Below are 19,928 nucleotides of genomic sequence, written 5' to 3' on the forward strand. Positions count from 1 at the left end.
CTCTGTCCAGACCTAAGTATTACTTGTCTTATAGTATATGTTTGTGTTGTCCCACCTGCTGCTTGCAGTCAGAAAAGCATTCCAGTATTTCACATTAAAACAACATCATCATGAAAGCTTGTCTGGAAACAAAATCTTGATCCTTCAGAAAATGTTTTTGCAATAATGATCCCTCTATTTTACATTTATTGAGTTTAATAAGTATATACCTAGGATATTCCAGTTCTGCCTTGGAACTTAAATTAAAACTTGAGGATTTTTTTCCCTCATCTGTCACCAGTGGCAGTAACATTCACAGATCAGTGAAACCATATTTTTGCAAAGACTAAATATGATTTTTAAAGTATATAAAGACTGCAACATGCAAGGAATGTTTTAAAGTTTCTATTACATTTACTAAAAAAGTGTGTTATCTGTCTGAAGCATGATGGTGAGATAAAGGAACGACTATTGACAACAGTATTTTTAGAGATGAATATCCAAGTTGTTTTTGTTTTGTTTAAAATACTCAGCTGCTACATCTGTTTGAAGATAAAAGCACATTTCACAAATCTACACGAATACTTACTCAGATAATAAAAGGAAAGCTCAAACCACTTAGAGACAAGCTGTGCTAAATAAAAATTCTTTTCAGTCTGCAAAAATAAAGGTTGTTACTACAACTGTGAATATTTTATGAAGACACTGTTAAATAATAAATTACATTTTTTGTAGTGTCATCTGCTTAACCTATGAAACCTGTACACTAATATACTGTTCATAAAAGCACATTTATTTTAACACACTGGGATATTTTTGGTACTACATCACACACACAAAAAAATTCCAAGTAGTTTACCTGGTTAAGCCTGAGCTATGCAGGAGTATTTTACCTTTGAACAATAGTTGTGAACAAAACTGATTCTCTTAGATATTTTAAGTTATGGATAATAATAAATTAATGTACCTTTAGTACTGATCAAGCAAAAAAGCCCCATGGTTTGACCTACTTAAAAAACAGGCTCCTCTAAGTCTTAAAACATCATTTCTCTTCTATATTAGGCCTGTGCCTTTTGACACTAAATGGTGAGAGTGGAAAATGTCATTTTTCAGAAGGAAAAAGACCAATCTGATAAAGTAGAATTTGGCTCAAAAGTTTTACAGTCACATGGAGAGTTTACCTGATGCAGTTTTCTACCTAAATGCAGAGCATCTCAAAGCATACGTTGGATTTACCAATGTCCCATGTTACTGACATGAGCTCTTCAAGTTCCCCATAGCGTCTACTAATACACAATTGGGTGAGGGACAAAGGGCTAGAAGCAGCTTACATGAGCAAGACTGAACACATACTAACTTGAGAAAAACAAAAACAGTCAACAAGGGGGAAAAAAAAAAAAAAAAGACTGATTTTTACTAGCTAATCTGAATTCCTGAACAGCTAAGAGAAACCTTTCTTGTCCTACTATCATCAACTGTGTGCAATAAATGTACTAAGAAAGAACAACAACCCTTGAGAATCTGGATGTTCACAGATGAAAGCCTGCATCACTGAAGTAGGTACACATACCCATGAGCTGTCCCACACCTACTCTTTTCCCACACTTTCTTCAGAACCTGTTTATTTATACTATGAATCAATCCACAGCACCACGAAATATTCCATCACTAATAAAACCCAAAGAAGCTACAAAATGCATTTTTTAAGTTCCTTTAAAAATTATTATCAATTTTACCAAAGTGGGGGAAAGAAATCTGAAGACCAAGTAAAACTCAACATTTTGATGTAAAAATCTGACATTCCTAAAGACGTGACAGTTTTTCTTCTAAGAAAACATAGGCTTGATTTAAAGCTTTAACCATATTTTATTTCTTCTTCTGCAACTACTGCAGATTAATGCAATGAATTACATCTGATGCACACCACTACAAACACATCCCCATTGACATACACAAATTCTGTTCACAACTAAAAAATCAACAGCCCTGGCTTCTAGCCAACAGGAGGACATGGACTTTTGTGCTCTTTCAGAGAGGTACAGTTTCAGAAGAGAGTCCTGTATCATGTTTATATAACAACATACCACTGTTTTCATGAATATTGTAAAAGCCAAATTAGAAAGATTATCCACTGGCTCCCTTCAAATGCACAGCCTAGAATTGTTCCTATAGCATTTCAATAATACTAGGAAGGAGAAATGGTAAGTTAACGAACGTGTTACTACAAGTCATTACCCCATCCCACTGCAGCACCGCAGATACATGCTGATGGCCCCCATCATGACAGCATCAGAACAAGCAAGCCTCCAGGCAAAAACCTTGCAATAATATTCAAACTCAAGGAAACAGAGTAAGTCTATTCAATTTTGTTTTCCAAACAAAACTAAGCTCTCATTGAGAGCCAAAGGCTAGGAACTCCATTTAGGTTAGCAAGACTGGATGCTTACTGGTTAGACAGCAACAAAAATGTTCACTCAGAGAAAAGGCACAAGGGATTTCTTAGCAGTTCATGAAATAAACAGCACTTTCAGTTCACCTACAGAAAAACTACCAGCACCCTCAAAATTATTATTCAAGTGCTATCACATCATGATCTTGATAAAGGAAATGGGTGTTTTCTGAAAATTCAATTTGTTTGGATTCCTATTATTTGGCTCTCTTTCTGAAGTAAGCATCAATTCCTGCAAAGCTGTGGGTCAATGACAGGCATTTAGAGTGATCAGAAGGACTGAAGAGAGAGGGCAAAGGTATTTAGAAGGTACACTGGGGGCAAGTCAATCCAAGACTGTAAAAATGCTATACTGCTATTTCTTTATCTCTTCATTTGTAACTCTTGCCGCATTATACCTTGTGTTTCAGCTGAAAAGGCCAGAAAAGTAGGTTTGAACAAAAACATCAAATAGAATCATTATGCCATTAAGCATGTAGCAAATTTAGAGCTCTCTGCACAGAAAAGTGGGACATGCCCGCATGCGTTTTAGAGTGCTGTATGATACTTTTCACAGGCAGCTCCCAAAGATATGGCATTAAGCCAGTCAGTCAAGGAAGGAAACCTGCCTTTATTAACCATCAGTAACAGAGGATTGGAACTTTCAGAACAGTTTTATTGAGAAAGATTATTCTTGCATGAAGTGTTTTAGGTTTGAGTATGCAGAACCACTCCTGTCATTTCTAAGCAGACAGACCAGAAATCTTATCTTGAGATTGTAACAAACCTGTCACCACTGGAACTAACAAACTATACTTCTCCAAGTGCATGAAAACACGCCCGTGATTTCAGTATGCAGTAACCACTCAGAAGTCTACGCTACTTCCATCCTGTACCATGCCTAAAGGATTGCAGGCTGTCATTGCAAATCCCATCTAGCTACTTTGTCACGTGCTGTTCAAATTTACCACATACAGTTCAATAACTTGGACATAAAAATCTCACTAAAGAAAATTTTGCAGCATTCTGGGACAGGACTGCTCAGGACGCAAGCATTTTGTTAGGGTATAATTAGAAGGTGGGCAACGTAAATTCTCCCACACTTCAAACATTGTCAGTTAAATAAAAAACAGTATTAAGATGTGAAAATCTCAGTCCTTCAACTTACCGACAACAAAACCCTTAATGGGAATGAGTTTCAATACTTGTATCAAGTCTGAGTGAAGAGCTTCAACTTCTCCAACCATTTCCTGTTTCCAGCACTTTTGATTTAGAAATTTTTAGCACTATCTCTAAGGATTTTTTTATTTTTATTTTTTCTTTGTGTGCTCCCAATGAAACACCCTTTTTTCTTGTAGGGGAATATGAGAGAACACATCTCTGGGAGGGAACACTTTCAGTTCATTAAGTTACTGAGATCAATAGATACTATAAACACAACAATACTTAACAAAATATTTAAGATGCAGCTGAAACATCTGTAGACAAGCAAACATTTTTAGTAGTTATGTACCAAACAACCAGCTTTCTTTAATAAACTGCCAGTATATTTTTTTTCCTCAATTCAGTTATGTTAAGTGCACCAAAATCACTTACAAGAGGCCCAGAATGAAAGTTAAAACCTGTATGAGACATATAGATACAAGGCATTGAGATCAAATTATGCAACTTTGGGATTTATGAAGATATTTTCAGTTGTAAGACATTCACTTACATTATTTGCAGGTTGTACACTGCAGAAACGCAAATGAAACAGTGATCACGTGTCCATCTTCATTTCCATCTGCACAGTAATACAATTACTTTGCATAAAGAGCAACTATCAGACCCCTGGACTTAAAATTTTCTCCTCATATTTAACTAAGTGATCTTCACAATTCACCTTTAAGATTTTTTTTCGATCTTGAAAAGAATTAGCAGTGTTCTTTTAATATTGATTACTTTAATTTCCCTCATTTGATATAATTCATTAGGACTTTTTATTGTGGCCATAAATCCCCTGAATTCCATAATAATTTTATCTTACTACATGACAGTAAAACTACCAAAATAGGCCCTAAACTGCTTTCAAGCTCAAAAGTTTATTCATATCATAAACACCACTCTGGTTTCCCCTTTGTTCTGAATGGAAGCAAAATAAATTCAAACAAGGCAACTATATGCACAAAGGCCAGTTTACACTTGCAAGGAAAGCCAGATTTAACAACAAACAGTTTCAATAAATATTGCATCCTCTGACATCAGAATATTCTGTTTAATACAAACACTGATAAACTTATTTCTGCAAAAATCAGAGGAGTTTTTGAAGGCAATTTATAAATAGACACTGAAGTCAACAAATGCTGACCTTTAGCATGTGACTTCTGTGATCTTCATCTTCACTGTAATGATGTGGGAAGGCTATCAGGATAGTTTCATCTTCAAGAATTATGTAAACCAATTTACATAACTTATTAACAGTATTACCTGTTAAGCTCTAATTCCTTAGTGGAAGCTTTTATACTACAGGTTTGGTATGGGAAGTTTCTTTACAACACAAAATCATTGAAGATGGTTCCAAATTTTATGCCAAATGTTTCTAACACTCATCATTGGTCTGAGGAAGGATACTTCACCAATACATTTAAAGAGTGTACATACTCTAAAATGAATCACTTCTTTAATAATATCTGGATTTTTATGTAGTAAAATGACTTCGTATTAAGTAAAAAAAACCCAGATACTTTCACTATTTCTGTAATTTCTGAAGGAATATTTAACCTGAGAGGCAAAGCAAAATGTTTTCAGTTGTTCATTATTATTCACAGCTGGGTTCCTGTGGGAACATTTTGTGCATCAGTGTTGCCACAGTAATTACTATAGAAACCCCTGAATGCAATGGAGTAAAACCTGTTGAAACTATCCTTCCATTAAAGCTCCATTCATAATAGACAGAAAACATTCACTTATCTCTACTTCTGCCAGCAACAAATTATATTTCCTAGTCTCTTCAATATAAATACACTAACTACATCAACTGCATTACTGTAATTTCAGCCTGAGACCTTTTTTTTTTTCTTCCCCTCCAAGACATTCACCACTATTAGGTTCCTCTGAAACTTTTTTTAATGCCATGTCTTCAAATTAGGGCACATTTATCTTTGCTCTTGTTCTTGCTGATAGCTAATTCTATTTGTGTTTCAAAGAGGCATGTTAATTAGGTTTAGGAAGTAGACATACATTGCAATATGTCATAATAAAAACTGAAAAGCTTACTAATTATAAAGAGAACAAGGTTTTTCAGTCTGAATACAGAAACTGCCAGAACACACGGACAATATTCCTACTTACTACAGCAGTTGAAATGAGAGTCATAAACCACAAGGGAAGAAATCAAACAGATGTTGATTTGATCAATGATGATGCAAAGTTATTTACTGCTTCCTTTCTGGTCATTGATACCAGAATTACTGTTGGGAGCCATCACACAGGAACAAAAGGTAAACGGTCCTACTTCTTCTGAGTATATGAAATCTGTTTCTGAAGACAAGCTGTTGGATTTCTTTCCAATCACTAGACTAATAAAATAGCATTTTACTTTCTGTACAGCACTTTTCACTTCCAAATGCATCAAAAATGCTGCTCTTTTTATGGAAAGTAACATGAGAAGAGCTCATTTCATCCAGTTCTCTCGCCATCTTCAACTGAAGTGGGGCCTCTTGCATTAAACGTATTAACTATCTAATGACGTTGCAAGATTTATTGAGAGCATTATTTGTCCAATAGCCCTATAGGAGGATCTCTTTGAACTGAGAAAGAACAGGTATGCAGCGATCTGATCAGTCAGTCGCTCAGGAGAAGTGGCATAGCAATGAAGAACACGCAGAGTTCAGCCTTGCAAGCCTGATGCTCCAGTATGGGCTCTTTGTTAAGGGTAAAGATGAACGATAAACTTGCTTTCTCATTCCTAAGACAGTAAAGTGGCACCAGAATTAAGCGAAGCAGCAGCCACATCCTATGTGGGGCATGTGACTTCATGATCTTGATCAGCAGAGACACAGCACTGATCATGCACGATAACAGCAGAGGCATCATCTAGTTGCAAACAGACACCACTTGCCCCCCACATGCTCACCCAAGAGACTCTGCAAGGAGCAGGGCTGGTGAAGATAGGTTTCCTGCGGAAGCAGGCCCTACATCTCAGAACACTCTCTGTCCCTCATTGCCTCTGTGACACCTTTGCCATGAAAATACTGTGGTTGATTTAGAGCTACACATTGCTGATGGGCTCCTGACAAGAAAATGTAAAACACTAAGAAGAAGCAATCTTCTTCACAATGGAGGTACAAATGGAGTCTCTCACCTCCACCCACAACCATCTTAAAACTTGAATTTAATCTTTATTGGATCTGACTTTTTATATCTTTTAAAAAATGAAACTGGGAAATGGGTTGAAAAGTTACTGGCAAGAGACAGCACAGTCATATGCCATTTCCTGAGGAAACTAGGCTGCCTTTAAACCACACACATCTTTCTGCAATTCTGACTTTCCTAGGTACCTTAACAAGCACACTAAATGGTTTCATAACTTCCAGCCCCCTCCCCCTTTCATCCTGCTGAGAAAGATAAAGGGGCAGGGGGGTGTTTGGTTTTTTAAACTCAAAATGTGTCATAGCTTTTTTACTAGAATGTCTATGGAAAGGGGAAAAAAAAAAAGTCTGTTCTTACTTTAAATTACCATAACGAATCATACCATACTTGGGGGAGAAAAATGTGTAATTATTTTCCCAGAGTTCCTAAAAGCAGTTGGCAGGTCTTTATTTTAAATCACTAGCAAGTGAAAAATATTTAATGTTAAAACAAAACCACAAAGAAAAATGTATTAACATTGTGTCTGATACAAAAACAAAGACCTTTAAGATGATCAGTCTAAACTCGACTGCATGGTGAAAAAGAAAATGCAGAAAAGAAGCATTACACTAATTTGACTATAAATGAAACTCTGACCAAAACAGTTACATCTTTGTTGTATTATAATGTGAAGAGTTGCAGTACTCAAGTAACAAATGAGTTCTACTGCAAGCAAAAGCCTCAAACAAGATTTTGCCTTATTTGAGACTGCCTTATTTGAGATTTAAGTGATTGCTACAAAAATATTATGGCATTAAATTAGCACAGAAGACATTTATTGTAAGCATGTTCTGATATCATGAGTGTAAATCACTGCACACCAGATTACAATGTTTAACACGACAAATAGACAGCATGTAAAAAAAGTGGGCATTATACCACCTTTATAACACCTTCACACAACAACCTTTCCATTCTTAAAGAAATCTCAGTGTATGAGTCACTGTGGAAAGAACCTGAAATTCTAGATATTTGACTGTCAAATACAGGTATGGTGAATAACTGAGCTTGTTTTCCTACACAAGTTAGTACTGGCAAGTAAGGAAATTCATGTGCTTTGCTAAAAATTTTCACTTCACAAAGTTTGTAACAAAGCAAGACAACAAAGCTGTATACTGATCACAAATTTTGCTCCATGTTCTTCCTGTAAATTATTGGGAACTCTCATTTATACACCAAGTCCTGATAACGAGCAATTACAAAAGAAATTAAGTTTCCTCACAACTTTCCTACTCCAGTAACTGGAAAATGCAAAGATTCCGAATGAGCAGGTATCAGGCAGCGTATTCACTGTAATACATACGAGAACCTTCCCTGCAAATGAAACACAGGGAGAGGGAATTATTTAAAAAAAAAACCCCAAACCAACATTCTCCAGATATAATAGAATATAAATCGGAATGAGAAAAAGTTTATGATTCATTTTGAAGCTCTGTGGAAATTAAATGCAAAAGAATCAATTAAGTACTTCATTACAGAATATGTGGCCAGGCTTGTGCCAGGGGAGCTGCAGATTAAATAAGAGCTATTATGTAACCTCTCAATTAACTACATGATGCCAAATTTTAGATAGCTTTATCTCCTGTAAGAATTTATCAGGAATATGCAATGAAAGTATTGCCATTGATTAACTGGATCACCACATCATATTCTGACAAATTGGAAAGAAACCGTTGGAGGAATTTATTAAGCATTCTGCTATTTCATCAATAATAAGCCATTATAGCAGCAAATAAAGGTCCGTGTTTAACAATAAACCCATGTAGCCTCCTATATCCCAATTTTTCTTCATTTGTACGTAAATTGGTGGAGATGTCTCACCATTCTCTGTTTCGCTGTGGAATGTCCCCATGTCAATATAGCACAGAGGAGAAAGATGAAGGAGTTACTTAGATCAGTTGTCAGTTCAGAACAGGATGATATCCAAGGTAAGAAAAACCCCAATAATCTTACAAAGTGTGATGGATGGAACAGAAAGGGTGCTATATACAAGGGCACCAAGTAAGTGCATCATCACTTTCCCTATCTACACTTTAATACAGACCCTTATTGACACATAGATCACTTACTGATTAAAGTTAGACAAATAAAAGGTATGACAAGGCAGGAAACATGCCTAAGCAGGCCCAGTTGTGATGTGCCAGAACCAAGCTCTGCTGTAGTAACAAATAATGCAATATAAAGTTTTGGATGCAAATGCATCTCATGAAATTGAGCCAATAAAGTTGTTAGAACAGTCTATTAGAAAGAACTCTGTCGTTTTTAATTTGAGTGCAATTGTTGGGGGTTTTTTACCTTGCATTTTAGTTTGTGGAATATAACACATCATATGGCTTTCAAAATAAAGCCACCTGTTCTGTATGGATTGCAGTAGGGGAGACACCAAGAAGAAAAAAAAAAAAAAAGAACTCCTACTTTTTTGGCATAATTTTCCATGATAAATTAGAGGCCTTGGAAAGAAAATCTTCACCACCACCAGAAATATAGAAGTAACTGAATTAACTTTTTAAAATACAGTTTTGCAATCGATTTTTTTTAAGTGATGACATAACTAACTGGACAGCTAGCAGAATGTAGTTAGCTTCTGGCCTTCACCACTGAGTACAAAACTTGACAGAGAAGACAATACAGCAGGAAACAGGAATACCTATTTTGCTGCCACTAGATCAAGTTTACCTTTCTGAATATTCATTTATGGCTCTTACAATGATCTTGACGTTCAGAGTCGGGAGGGGCGGAACATGCTCATTAAGGAAAAGTCCAGAGCTTGTTAATTCCCAATTAATTTATCAGGCTATCATTAAAAAATAAAGTCTCTGTAGTAAAAGGGAAAAAGAAGAACTAAGGCCAAAATAAGAAAGCTTGGTTCTTTAAAGCAATACAGATTCAGCTTCTCAGTTCCAGTGATTCCTGTTCCAGGCAAGAGAGTGACTACCACTGAAAGTCCAAAGTGATAATCATTTTTTATTAACTATCTTTTCTAGATTTCACCAATATACCCCCTCAGGAAGACAGGAAGAAGATACTTCTAATGACAGGTGGACTGATAGATTTTTATGTACCTTTCCTACATCGAAGTAAATAAAGACTAGACTTAAAACATTCTTCAGCTCTTTAAAAATGAAATACATTTCAGTTTCTCTAGACACTCTTTGTGAGCATTCCATTTACTTGTATGTCAGAGCACAAAAGCCATGTCACTAGCCTGTTCGCTAATACATATTTATAAACAAAATACCATTGAGGGCAGCCTAAAGATGGTGCTGCCTTTTACCCAGATAAAAACTTCTTGACACTGAATTGGAACCAATTAGGTATTTCAGAAATGTTTGTTCTAACTCCAAAGGCTAACAACTATAATTAAAAAAGGACATTTAACAGTGAAAAGGCTGCTGGAATACAACAGTCACAACCAAGCATGAAGCAAACATGTCAAGAGATGCAATGCCAATAGAATTTACTTGAAGTATGACTTAGTGACAATATTCACATGTACAAAATACAGATGACAGCTTTACCCAAGAATCTAGGGAGGGAAGGGAGGGAAGAGAAGCCTCTGTATAAGAGGCCCACTAAGTATTAACCACAAGGAGCAACCTTAGGCCAGCGAAATGGCTTTTGAAACAAGCAATCGGTAACACTCACTTCTGCTTCTTCTGCAGCCCCAGGATAAAACAGAGGGGGTGGGGGTGCAGGGGAAGGAGAAGAACCAGAAACCGGAGGGACACCGGCAACTTCAACACAGAGAGCACCCCGTTCAGCAGCCGGGCTGAGAAAAACCACCTCTCTGCATTTCAGATCAAGCCTGCCATCTTGTGGGATGCAGACTCAGGCCAGCATGCAACTGAACGCTTTTCTTTAAGGCAGCAATCAAGATATTTTTGATCTCGTTCAGGATGAGGAAATGTAATCCATACCAAGTTTTGCAAGACATGATGATTATACATATGTTTAAACTTGTATTTGCCTCTGAGGCATATTTTCTTCAGTTACAAAGCCCATTTCACATGTGCATGAGATTTAAGTCAGCAGTTGGCAACGGCTCGTGCTTTAACCCTTTCAGCACATTCTCATCTCTCACTATTTCTGGGTGTGCTACAGGAGCAGATATGAGTCATCCTCTCCATGTTCTACATTTGCTCTCCTGGATCTTCATCCACTTCCTTTAAGGGACTGGCTCTCAGGCTGCAAGTCCCAATGCAAATGATTCCTTCATAACAATTTTCAATTCTACTACTCCTTTTATGGACAGAGAAGTATATTAAATAAACTAGGAAAGTTACATGAGATAGAAGGGATTTTTTTTAAAATCTGTTTTGTAAATATTTCTCTGCTTTATTGAATCAGTCTGTTGTAATCTTTAGGTTACGCTAAATATCCGGAATAGTCTTCATCTTTCCAATGCCTCTGCAAAAAGACATTACTAGAAAACAGCTAATTCAAAGCCTCTTGCAAACCAGTTTAATGTTATCTAGCGAGCTAAAGTGTTGATCTGCAATTTATGGAACTTCCTTTTTGCAAACACTGTAACCTTGTATTCTCTGAACATGTATGTGCCTTTTGTAATCACAAACATCTGCAGTTAGACTGCGCTTGACTAGAGCCATTTTAATTCAGTTCTTCAGGATGACTCATTTCTACTGAGTGAACAAGGGTATAGAAGAAAGAGGGAAAGTTGTTAAACTTGTTTCTCTTCTCACTCTAATTCTAGACACATAATTCTTCCTTCATCAGTTAGCAGCTGGCAAAAGCAGCAACAGAATTATGATGATTTATGTCACAAAACCTTACTTCCCACACAGTTGAGGAGTCAGCTTGAGTACTTGCCTGTCTAAACTACAGTATGCAGCTACCCTATTCTGATGCTTATTAAGGAAGAAGAGTTATGTGATTAAAGCCACATGCATTAAGGTAAGTATCTACCACATGGGATGTACATACTACCTCAGATGCAGATTTTCAGCTGCTTACCACTGCTTTCCTGTTTTACTCACATTGCTGTCATGGGCACGTTAGTTCAAGCATCTTTTAATCTCAGTTGACCCTGTTACTTGTTTGTTAAATAGCAGGTGAAAAAAAAACCACAACACCCCACAAATAAATAGCTTCAAATAGAGTTTGACAAATACCCTATAACAACTACTTCTGCAATACCAGAGTTTCCAAAATTTAAAGTTCAGATAAAAGAATAATTAACAGACCTTAGCATAGCCCACATGTTCAGGGAGTGATCTGATATTTATCCACTGAGCAGAACTTCACTGTACAACCATTTTTCCTAATTAAATAAAAACCACATTAAAAGTTAGCTTTGTCATTGTAAACTTGGTGGGTCCTAAATGAGTGAATGACTACGAAACAGGCTTAGCTCAGCACCAACTGTTAAGAACCCAGAATTAAAAAAGTGAGAAATCATTTCACAATTGAAATCAGAGCTCAGCCATAATAACCCCAACCACTATGGATCAAATTGAATGTATTGTAAGAGTAATGCTACGTAAATATAAAGAGGCATAGAATACATTATCTGGAAAGTGTGAGAGTGCAGCTAACAAATATTCAGGGCAGCCTAAGGCTGTCTCCCCTCCATCTACTTTCCTTTTCCCACCTTCCTTGTTTGAAATGCCAGCCTGTGTTTCTTGACTTTCTGCCACCCAGTATTTTCATTTCTTTTTCCTTTGCTTTCCTGTTTCTTTCCCCTACCCCATCATCTGTGATACAAAACAAGAGCATCCTCTTAAAGAAAATGCACTGTTATAAGCAGGTTAAAAGCAGTAGTTAGTGGCTTCAGAACTCAAGCCATCTTTTCAGTAGAAAATAATTTACAAATTAATTTTGAAATGAATTAGTCCCAGTAAATACAACAGAACAGCACAATTTTCATAATATTGAATGAACTGTGTTCTACACCAATTCTAAGTACTTTTGGTGACATGATGTATGCAGTATTTAAGAACTGACAAAAGATTTTATTCTAAGAAGAAAAATGGCCTTAAAGTAGGCTTATATCATTCTTGGGCTGACTAAATTCTTAGCTTCATATTGCTCCACTGAAGTCAATACTTGCAGAATCAGGCCAATCCAACTAACCACAGGAGCTTACTGCCTTTGATCAGACAGCTGCATACTGCATGTGTATTTCTGAAGTAAGAAATTTTTCCAATCACTTAAAACAGTAACGTTCACCTGTGAAGCATTTACAACTCCCAGAAGACAGGCATTTCTGATACTGCATCCATTTATAAAACAGCACCAAAAATAAATGCCAAAAGACATTTTTAATCTTAAAGCTAATATTTTAAAATTATTAATTATCTAAAGAATATAAGTATGAAATTTGGACAATTTACTTGAGATTGCTTTTCCCTATATATTTTTTAACATTTTTTAATCATCTTAGGATAAAAACCACTGGAGTCCCTGTATAATAATGCTTGTTTGGTTAATTTTAAGTTTATAAATTCATTTTTTCATTACCTTCTTTAGAGATATTTGCTCTAAAAATGACAGCAACTTTATCATAGAAACAGGAGAACGTTGTATATTCAGTAAGCAACATGGCAGAGTTGTATTTAGAGACAGAAATGGAAAGCCAAGACACCATAAACTCAGACACGAGAGAGATCCAGAACCCCAAATTTCAATTATTAGTTTTAAAAGGTTGAAATGCTTCCTGACTTAATTCTATGTCAAAATTAAAAATAAGATTTCAACCAGCCAAGAGGAAGCACATTATAAATCCACACACAATAACAAAAACTGGAAGATTACCAATTCCCCAGCACATTTGTTTTGAAAGACAGCATGCCAGCCAAGCTACTTCAACAGTAAACATAGATTAATTGACACAGTTCCCAGTTGCTCCCTTATCTTTACTCCTTTCTTGCAGTTTTCAACATTAAGAAAATGAGAATCTGCCAAATCAGTAGCTTCTAGAATTTTGAGGCTCTCAAGCCTCTATTTGTTCAAGCACCATTCCAAACTAGCTCAGAAAGTCAATGGTCATAGCATCAGTAGTATCTGCTAAATTTCTCAGTATTCCTTCTTATCATGAACAGCTTAATTTGGTTCACACATGAACTCTGCTGTGGTGCCCTTCAGTTACAGCACTGATGCTAGTAGCACTACTAGCATTTTTTTTGCTGCTGCAATCTTGATTATGCATGTTGGGGGGGAGCACTAGAAACAAGTGAAGCACTGCACGTTTGAGAATTCAATTAAATTTATCTTGTAGAGGTAACAAACTAGGCAGATACAAAATACTGATGAAATGGAATGGCAGAATGTGGCTACAAAATCTCATTAGGAACAGAACAGATACTTCTGGAATTCAGACTTCTAATAGTAACTAAATTTCTTGTCATTTTGGTTGGTTTTTTTCAGAAGATTTTTCATATCAGTTTATATTCTTTTCTGATATTAGCCTAGGGAAAGAAAGCTGAGGTGGTTTCAGATGCCCCCTTCATAGTCAGTAAAGTAGTTAAACCATAGAATTCCCAATGTCCATTAGTATTTTGGGGAGAAAGAAATTAATAATAATTCCCTCTTGCAGTCGATCCCAAGAACTTAAAAATACTAGCTAGTTAGTACTGTGTGACCAGTTACACTTTGTCTTCTATAAAGTTACAATATAATCTTCTGTCAAAGGGGAGAAAGTAATTTAGTTGACTATTATTTACTTCCTTTTTATAATTTATCATCTAATCTATCCCCAATTTAAACAAATCATACCAAAATTATTATGGCAGCTTTATTTAAAGCAAGATACCATGCAGTAGGCAATTTGTGAGAATACAATACTCACTGGCAGTTATTAAAACATCACTTGCTATTTGTAAACAAAGTATAAATACATAAAAGGTCTGAACTTTAAGGAATGGGAGAAAACAATACAATTTGCACTTATCACCTGAAAAAATACACCATGCTTTTACTGGGCAAAGTACACAGCATGCACACAGGGCATGCAAATTCAGTCACAGCACTTGAGAGAATTTCACAACATACTAATTTTATGTGGATAATTCCACCACAACTTTGTTTTATAACATGAAAGTCCTTGATAGTAAACGTATCCACCCACTGTTCACATTTAAAAATAAATTTTTAAGTTGTTCACAATTTAGTAACAATTCATTCAAGCAAAAAAAAATTAAGAACCGTGTCTTGTGTCTGCAAGTAAAAGGCCCCACCAGTCAATTTACTCTTCCCTCTGTTTCTAGAGGGCCTAAATACAAGGTCTTACACATCATCAAAGACTTTTGCTACCTACCAAGGTAGCAAAAGTAAAAGCGATACTGTCGGTTGATGTAGAGATTGAAAGACATTTAAGAAGATACAAAGCACACCTAAAGTTGGCTTAAAGATTTCTAGCGCCTTGTACTTCAGAACAGTCCACACAATTTACACTCATAACTTGGCTCTTTATACCACTTCTATAACGTATACACTTGTATATAAAAGGATATCACAAAACTTTTGAGAATACATATTATCTCCCACAGAAAAGTTAAATATCCATTATCCTTAACCACCAAAATGTTCATCCATTTATCTTTCAGTTACACACACTTCAGTGTCAAGACAATTTAGTCCAAGTCTCTACTGCCCCTGATTATCACTCATAAGTTCTCACATACACACCTCATAGCCAACAAAGCCTACAAGGCAAAGTTCTAATTCAAAGTTTTCATTTCACATTTATCTTACTGAAGATATTTATCAAGAATACATGCACAGTGTGGGACTACACCAGCAGTCAGTGCAGATATTCTAGTGGTTATAGAAATCTTTATTTCCAAGTGTCATGTAAATTGCATTAAACTAATCCTACAATGTGAAACAATTCTCTACATCTCAGTGATGCACACACTAACTCGGCCTAGCACTGGCAGACAAAAGGAGGGGCTTTGAGAGTGTGTCTGCTCCTGCAGATGAGCATTTGGAATTGTGGATATTTATTTAATCTCAGATCCCAAGGTAATTTTACAATGCAGGGGGGAAGGTATCTGCTTTATCTCATAATTAGAGCTCCTAAGCATCCTAGAATATTTATTTAATTCCTGAAGAAGAGAACAATTTCTGCGCTGGCCGCTGACTAATTTAATGATGAATTGCAGGAAGGCAAAGATTAAAAACATTAGCAAGTATGACAATATATTACAAAGAAATTGTAGATTAGTATACACAAACAATGGGTTGGGGTGGGGTGTGGAGTGGGGAGAGCAGGACAGACACAACCAACGGCAATGCAAAGACAATTAGACAAGTAAATTCTGCTATTTCCCACCACTTTCCCTCAATTCAGTCACACATTTGTACCAAATCATACCATTCATTCAGGATACTCTAATGTTTGATTTACATAAATTGTAGTCTCCTAGTATTTTGGTCAACATTACCAAGAATCGCCATGAAGCATTACAAAGAAATGCCATAAAGAAAATAAAATCATATTGCTCAATGCCACAAGCAGGACAAAAACAAATATAAAAGATAACAAAGTAACAGTATGTGGTAATTCCCTGCTCAGAGTCAGGAGAGCAGCCCCCAAGTCTTTCTCATCCCATCCCTTCATCTGAAGATTTTGCTTCTAGCTTTGAGGATGTTCCAGGAATTGTGGTAGAATATCAGAAGACATTTAAAAAGAAACATCTTACCAGGTACAATGATGTTGCTAATTTAATCCCACATAAAAATAAAAACAAAAAAAAAAGATTCTACATTATTTCCTAACAAGCACCCAGCAGGAAATATAACATTCATTCTAATATTCCATTAATTCTTTAGCTTTTCAAGAGTATTTCTCAGACTACAAAAACCATGAGGGTAGCTTTGTGTCCATATGGGTTCTGTGCTTCCTGTCATGAGCTTAAATAGTCTCAATGCCTTCTCACCACCCTGTTCTCTTCATGAAAGGGCCAAACAAGGTACTAAAAGTTGCATAGGCATGGGCAGTTTTCATTAAAAGTTGTCCCGTAGCGTAAGCATTTCTCCACTTCCACAGTGTCATATTTTTTCTCTCCAGCACAAATATTTTTACAGTAAAATCTTTGTAAAACATCTCCCAAGGCACGAATCTCAGGAGACCACAAGCCAGCACGGTACTGAAGGGTACTAGCAATAGCACTGCACAAGAGTAGCAACAGAATTGGGAGAATAAGACATTTGCCGTATCTTTCCATGAGTGCAACTGCTGCACAGCTGAAGTGAGCGGTTTTTCCATTGCCCATCCCCATCACACTGTCTGATGGTCATCCGCTAAAAACTCAAAACCAAACCAAAAACCTATTTCCCTTTCATCCTCTGTTGCTAAATTAATGCGAATATTTTAAAAATTAAATAAAATTATTATTTTTATAACTACATCTCCCAATATTGCTGTCCATTAACCTCTTAGGAAATTAGAAATAAAGCTTACCAAACTTTTTCTTCTTCCATTCCTCCTCTGGCACACTGGTTTACTACAGCAGGGCTACTCATGGCAAGTCCTGAGCTTTCATTATTCATTTTTTTTCTACAAAGGAACAACATCAACAAAAAATATGAAAAAAGCAATATAAGGGAAGAATGTGTTTATTAATTCACTAGAAATCAAAAACTTTAACACATGAATATTTAAGCCCAAATACAGTGTGTTTTACTCACTTAAGTAAATGTCCTAAATCAATGGGATTAATTGGATGAATACATTGGGAAGGATTTGGCAGTTTTGTGGACTTGCTAGTTATGCCAAACTCAACACTGATTGTCTTTTGTTTACTTTTCTGAATACATGCCAAGAGAGTTGATGTCAGCAAGCCTGTATCCAGGGCTATGCATACTGTCAGCTATGTTAATTCAGAGCAGCACTCAGAGCTAATGTTGCCATGGAATGATCCACACAACACTGGGGAGAAAATTTCAATTTCCGATACGTAAAGATTTACAGAACATTTTTAGCATATTTTTATTTATAACTCAAGATCGTACTTCGCTGATTTGCAGAAAATAACCAGTCATGGCTGAAGTCACTCAAAACCAGCACAGACACATTCAAATCCTGGCAACAGTGATTCTCGTGCTACAATGCTTCCAAAAGGTCTATATGGCCAAAGGTGTTTCAAATAAAACAACTTGCACAGTAAGAACAAATGAAGTCTCTAGGATAAGGCAAGTTAATTTCAGCATGGAACACTATTATTTTTTGATAACAGGACCCATAATGTTAACATGGAACTTCTTATATCTACAGCTTTCCCACCCACACTCCCTTTCTTTTAAAAGGGAGAGGGAGGAAAAAATACATTTTTAGTCAAGGTCATCTTATTTTACTTGATTTGACATCTGGTTTCTATTTTTATCAGCACGAAGATCTAATTGATTAACAGAGAACAGGTTCAACTGTATATTAAGGTATTCTAGAACATAGCCAGAAAATAGGCTGTGCTTGCCAAGATAATAAGCCCTTGCATTTTGCAAGAAGGTATAAAGAAAAGTTAAGAAGCTGGTTCTACCTGTGTGAAACCTGGGTCAAAATTTGACTTGACAGTCACAGACAGCAGCGAAGTCAAACACAATGCATGTGTCCCATCAGTAGCAGGCAGGTTAGGTCAACTTCTCAAAACAAGTACTTTGAAGAGAATGTCAATCTGTGTTTCAAATTCCTGTCCATGCAGGAGTAGATAAACAGTCCTAGCAGTCACGGTTGTCAGACAGAAGTCTCAAAAAACAGCATGTAAAATTTGATCCTGATTAGAATAAATGTATTCTTTTGCCCTCCCCTTTGCTAGGAACAGAGTACACAACACTGCCATTCCAGAGAAAACAGAATGGACTTCTAAGAACAGGTTCTTATTTTTACAATTAGTTTAACTACATTCCTTTATATTACAGGGGATAAAAATTCTGCACAGTCTGTTTCTGAGCAAATTTATTTCATGAAATCTTGTTTTAAAGATCTGGAACACTATTCCAAAAGGGAGAGCAAAAGCCTCATCTCTGTAAGAGCAGGAACAGTCACCATCGGCCGTCTGACCTCTTGTTGGATTAGTTCCTGACCACAAAGTCACTCCTGATTCTGAAGTTGGATCACTTTGCAAAACTCAAAACTAAGAAGTTAAATAAAACCAAAACCACCCCCCTCTTCCCAAACTAGTAATTCTAGAAGTGGCTTGGCAGCAGCACGTGTTGAAAGTTAAATTATGACTTGCCTCCCTAAGTCTGTAATAGTGCAGGAAGAGGGGAGTTGTTCTTACATATGTTTTGAAGGAACAACTCAGGAGTCCATACTTAAACATCTTCCGCAAAGTTTCCCTATTTCAGAAAGTGATTTACTGACAGGGCAAACTAAAACTTCTCTTTCAGTAATGAATTTCTACTCTACATTGGGAAAGCCCAAAGTTTTCAATGATCCTGCAAGTTATGCCAATAAGAGTTCTACCTCCTCTTACAGCCATTCACATTAGTAAGATCAAAGGTTCAATGGCAGGTTAAAAGCAGCCCTAGCATCTTGTCAGTATCAGCCAGTGTCTTTCAAATGATAACCCTTTCTTCCTGTCTTCTGAGAGGAAGGAGATGTTTACAGTCTGGAGACCAAGTGTCAGTTCAGCACTACCAGCCAGCAGCAATTCTCATTCAAAGGCTGGAAAGCAATGAGTCAGACAAGCCTCTGGAAAATCATCAAGGATGCTCTTTTGTCATCCTTTTCCTGACAACAGGTCTACACAGGTCCTAGTTCACTTTACCAGAAGCAGCAGGTAATTAAACAGCTGATGCTCACATCACTGACATGTTTTATGGCCTTATCAAAATGCCAGATTTTTTTTGTTTGCTTCTAAATGACAAATGGAAAATTGGTATCCGTCTACACTTTTTTAAGCCATGGATACCAAATATTACCTCTACTCTCACTTCAAAGTCACTTCAACGAAAAATTCTCAGCCTGTAGATTCTATCCTGACTCACTATGCCACAGACTTCTCTTATAATCGTTCTTCAGAATAAATAGATGGTTTTAAAATCGAAAAGATAGTTTGTCTTTTCAGATGTAGAAGGGGATATCTTTTTCTAAACATTAAGAATATTTTGTGGAAGCACTTCTAGTGAACACAAATTATTTCAGTAGGTCTTTATTAAAATACTGAATTGACCT

At 36.4% G+C, this 19,928-nt stretch overlaps 1 protein-coding gene across 1 annotated transcript in view; it reads right to left on the reverse strand.

Annotated features, from left to right (window-relative positions):
* The window catches only part of ARHGEF3 (Rho guanine nucleotide exchange factor 3), a gene marked incomplete at its 5' end in the record, with an annotated part of 109,595 nt that overhangs the window by 80,733 nt on the left and 8,934 nt on the right, over positions 1-19,928 (reverse strand). Inside the window, one exon of the mRNA XM_084269621.1 lies at positions 17,217-17,312. Coding sequence (XP_084125747.1) covers positions 17,217-17,312 — 96 coding nt within the window. The remainder of the gene's footprint in view (positions 1-17,216; positions 17,313-19,928) is intronic.

The sequence above is a fragment of the Gallinula chloropus genome (assembly GCF_964237585.1).
Source record: "Gallinula chloropus genome assembly, chromosome: 12".
In the NCBI taxonomy this organism is placed as follows: domain Eukaryota; kingdom Metazoa; phylum Chordata; class Aves; order Gruiformes; family Rallidae; genus Gallinula; species Gallinula chloropus.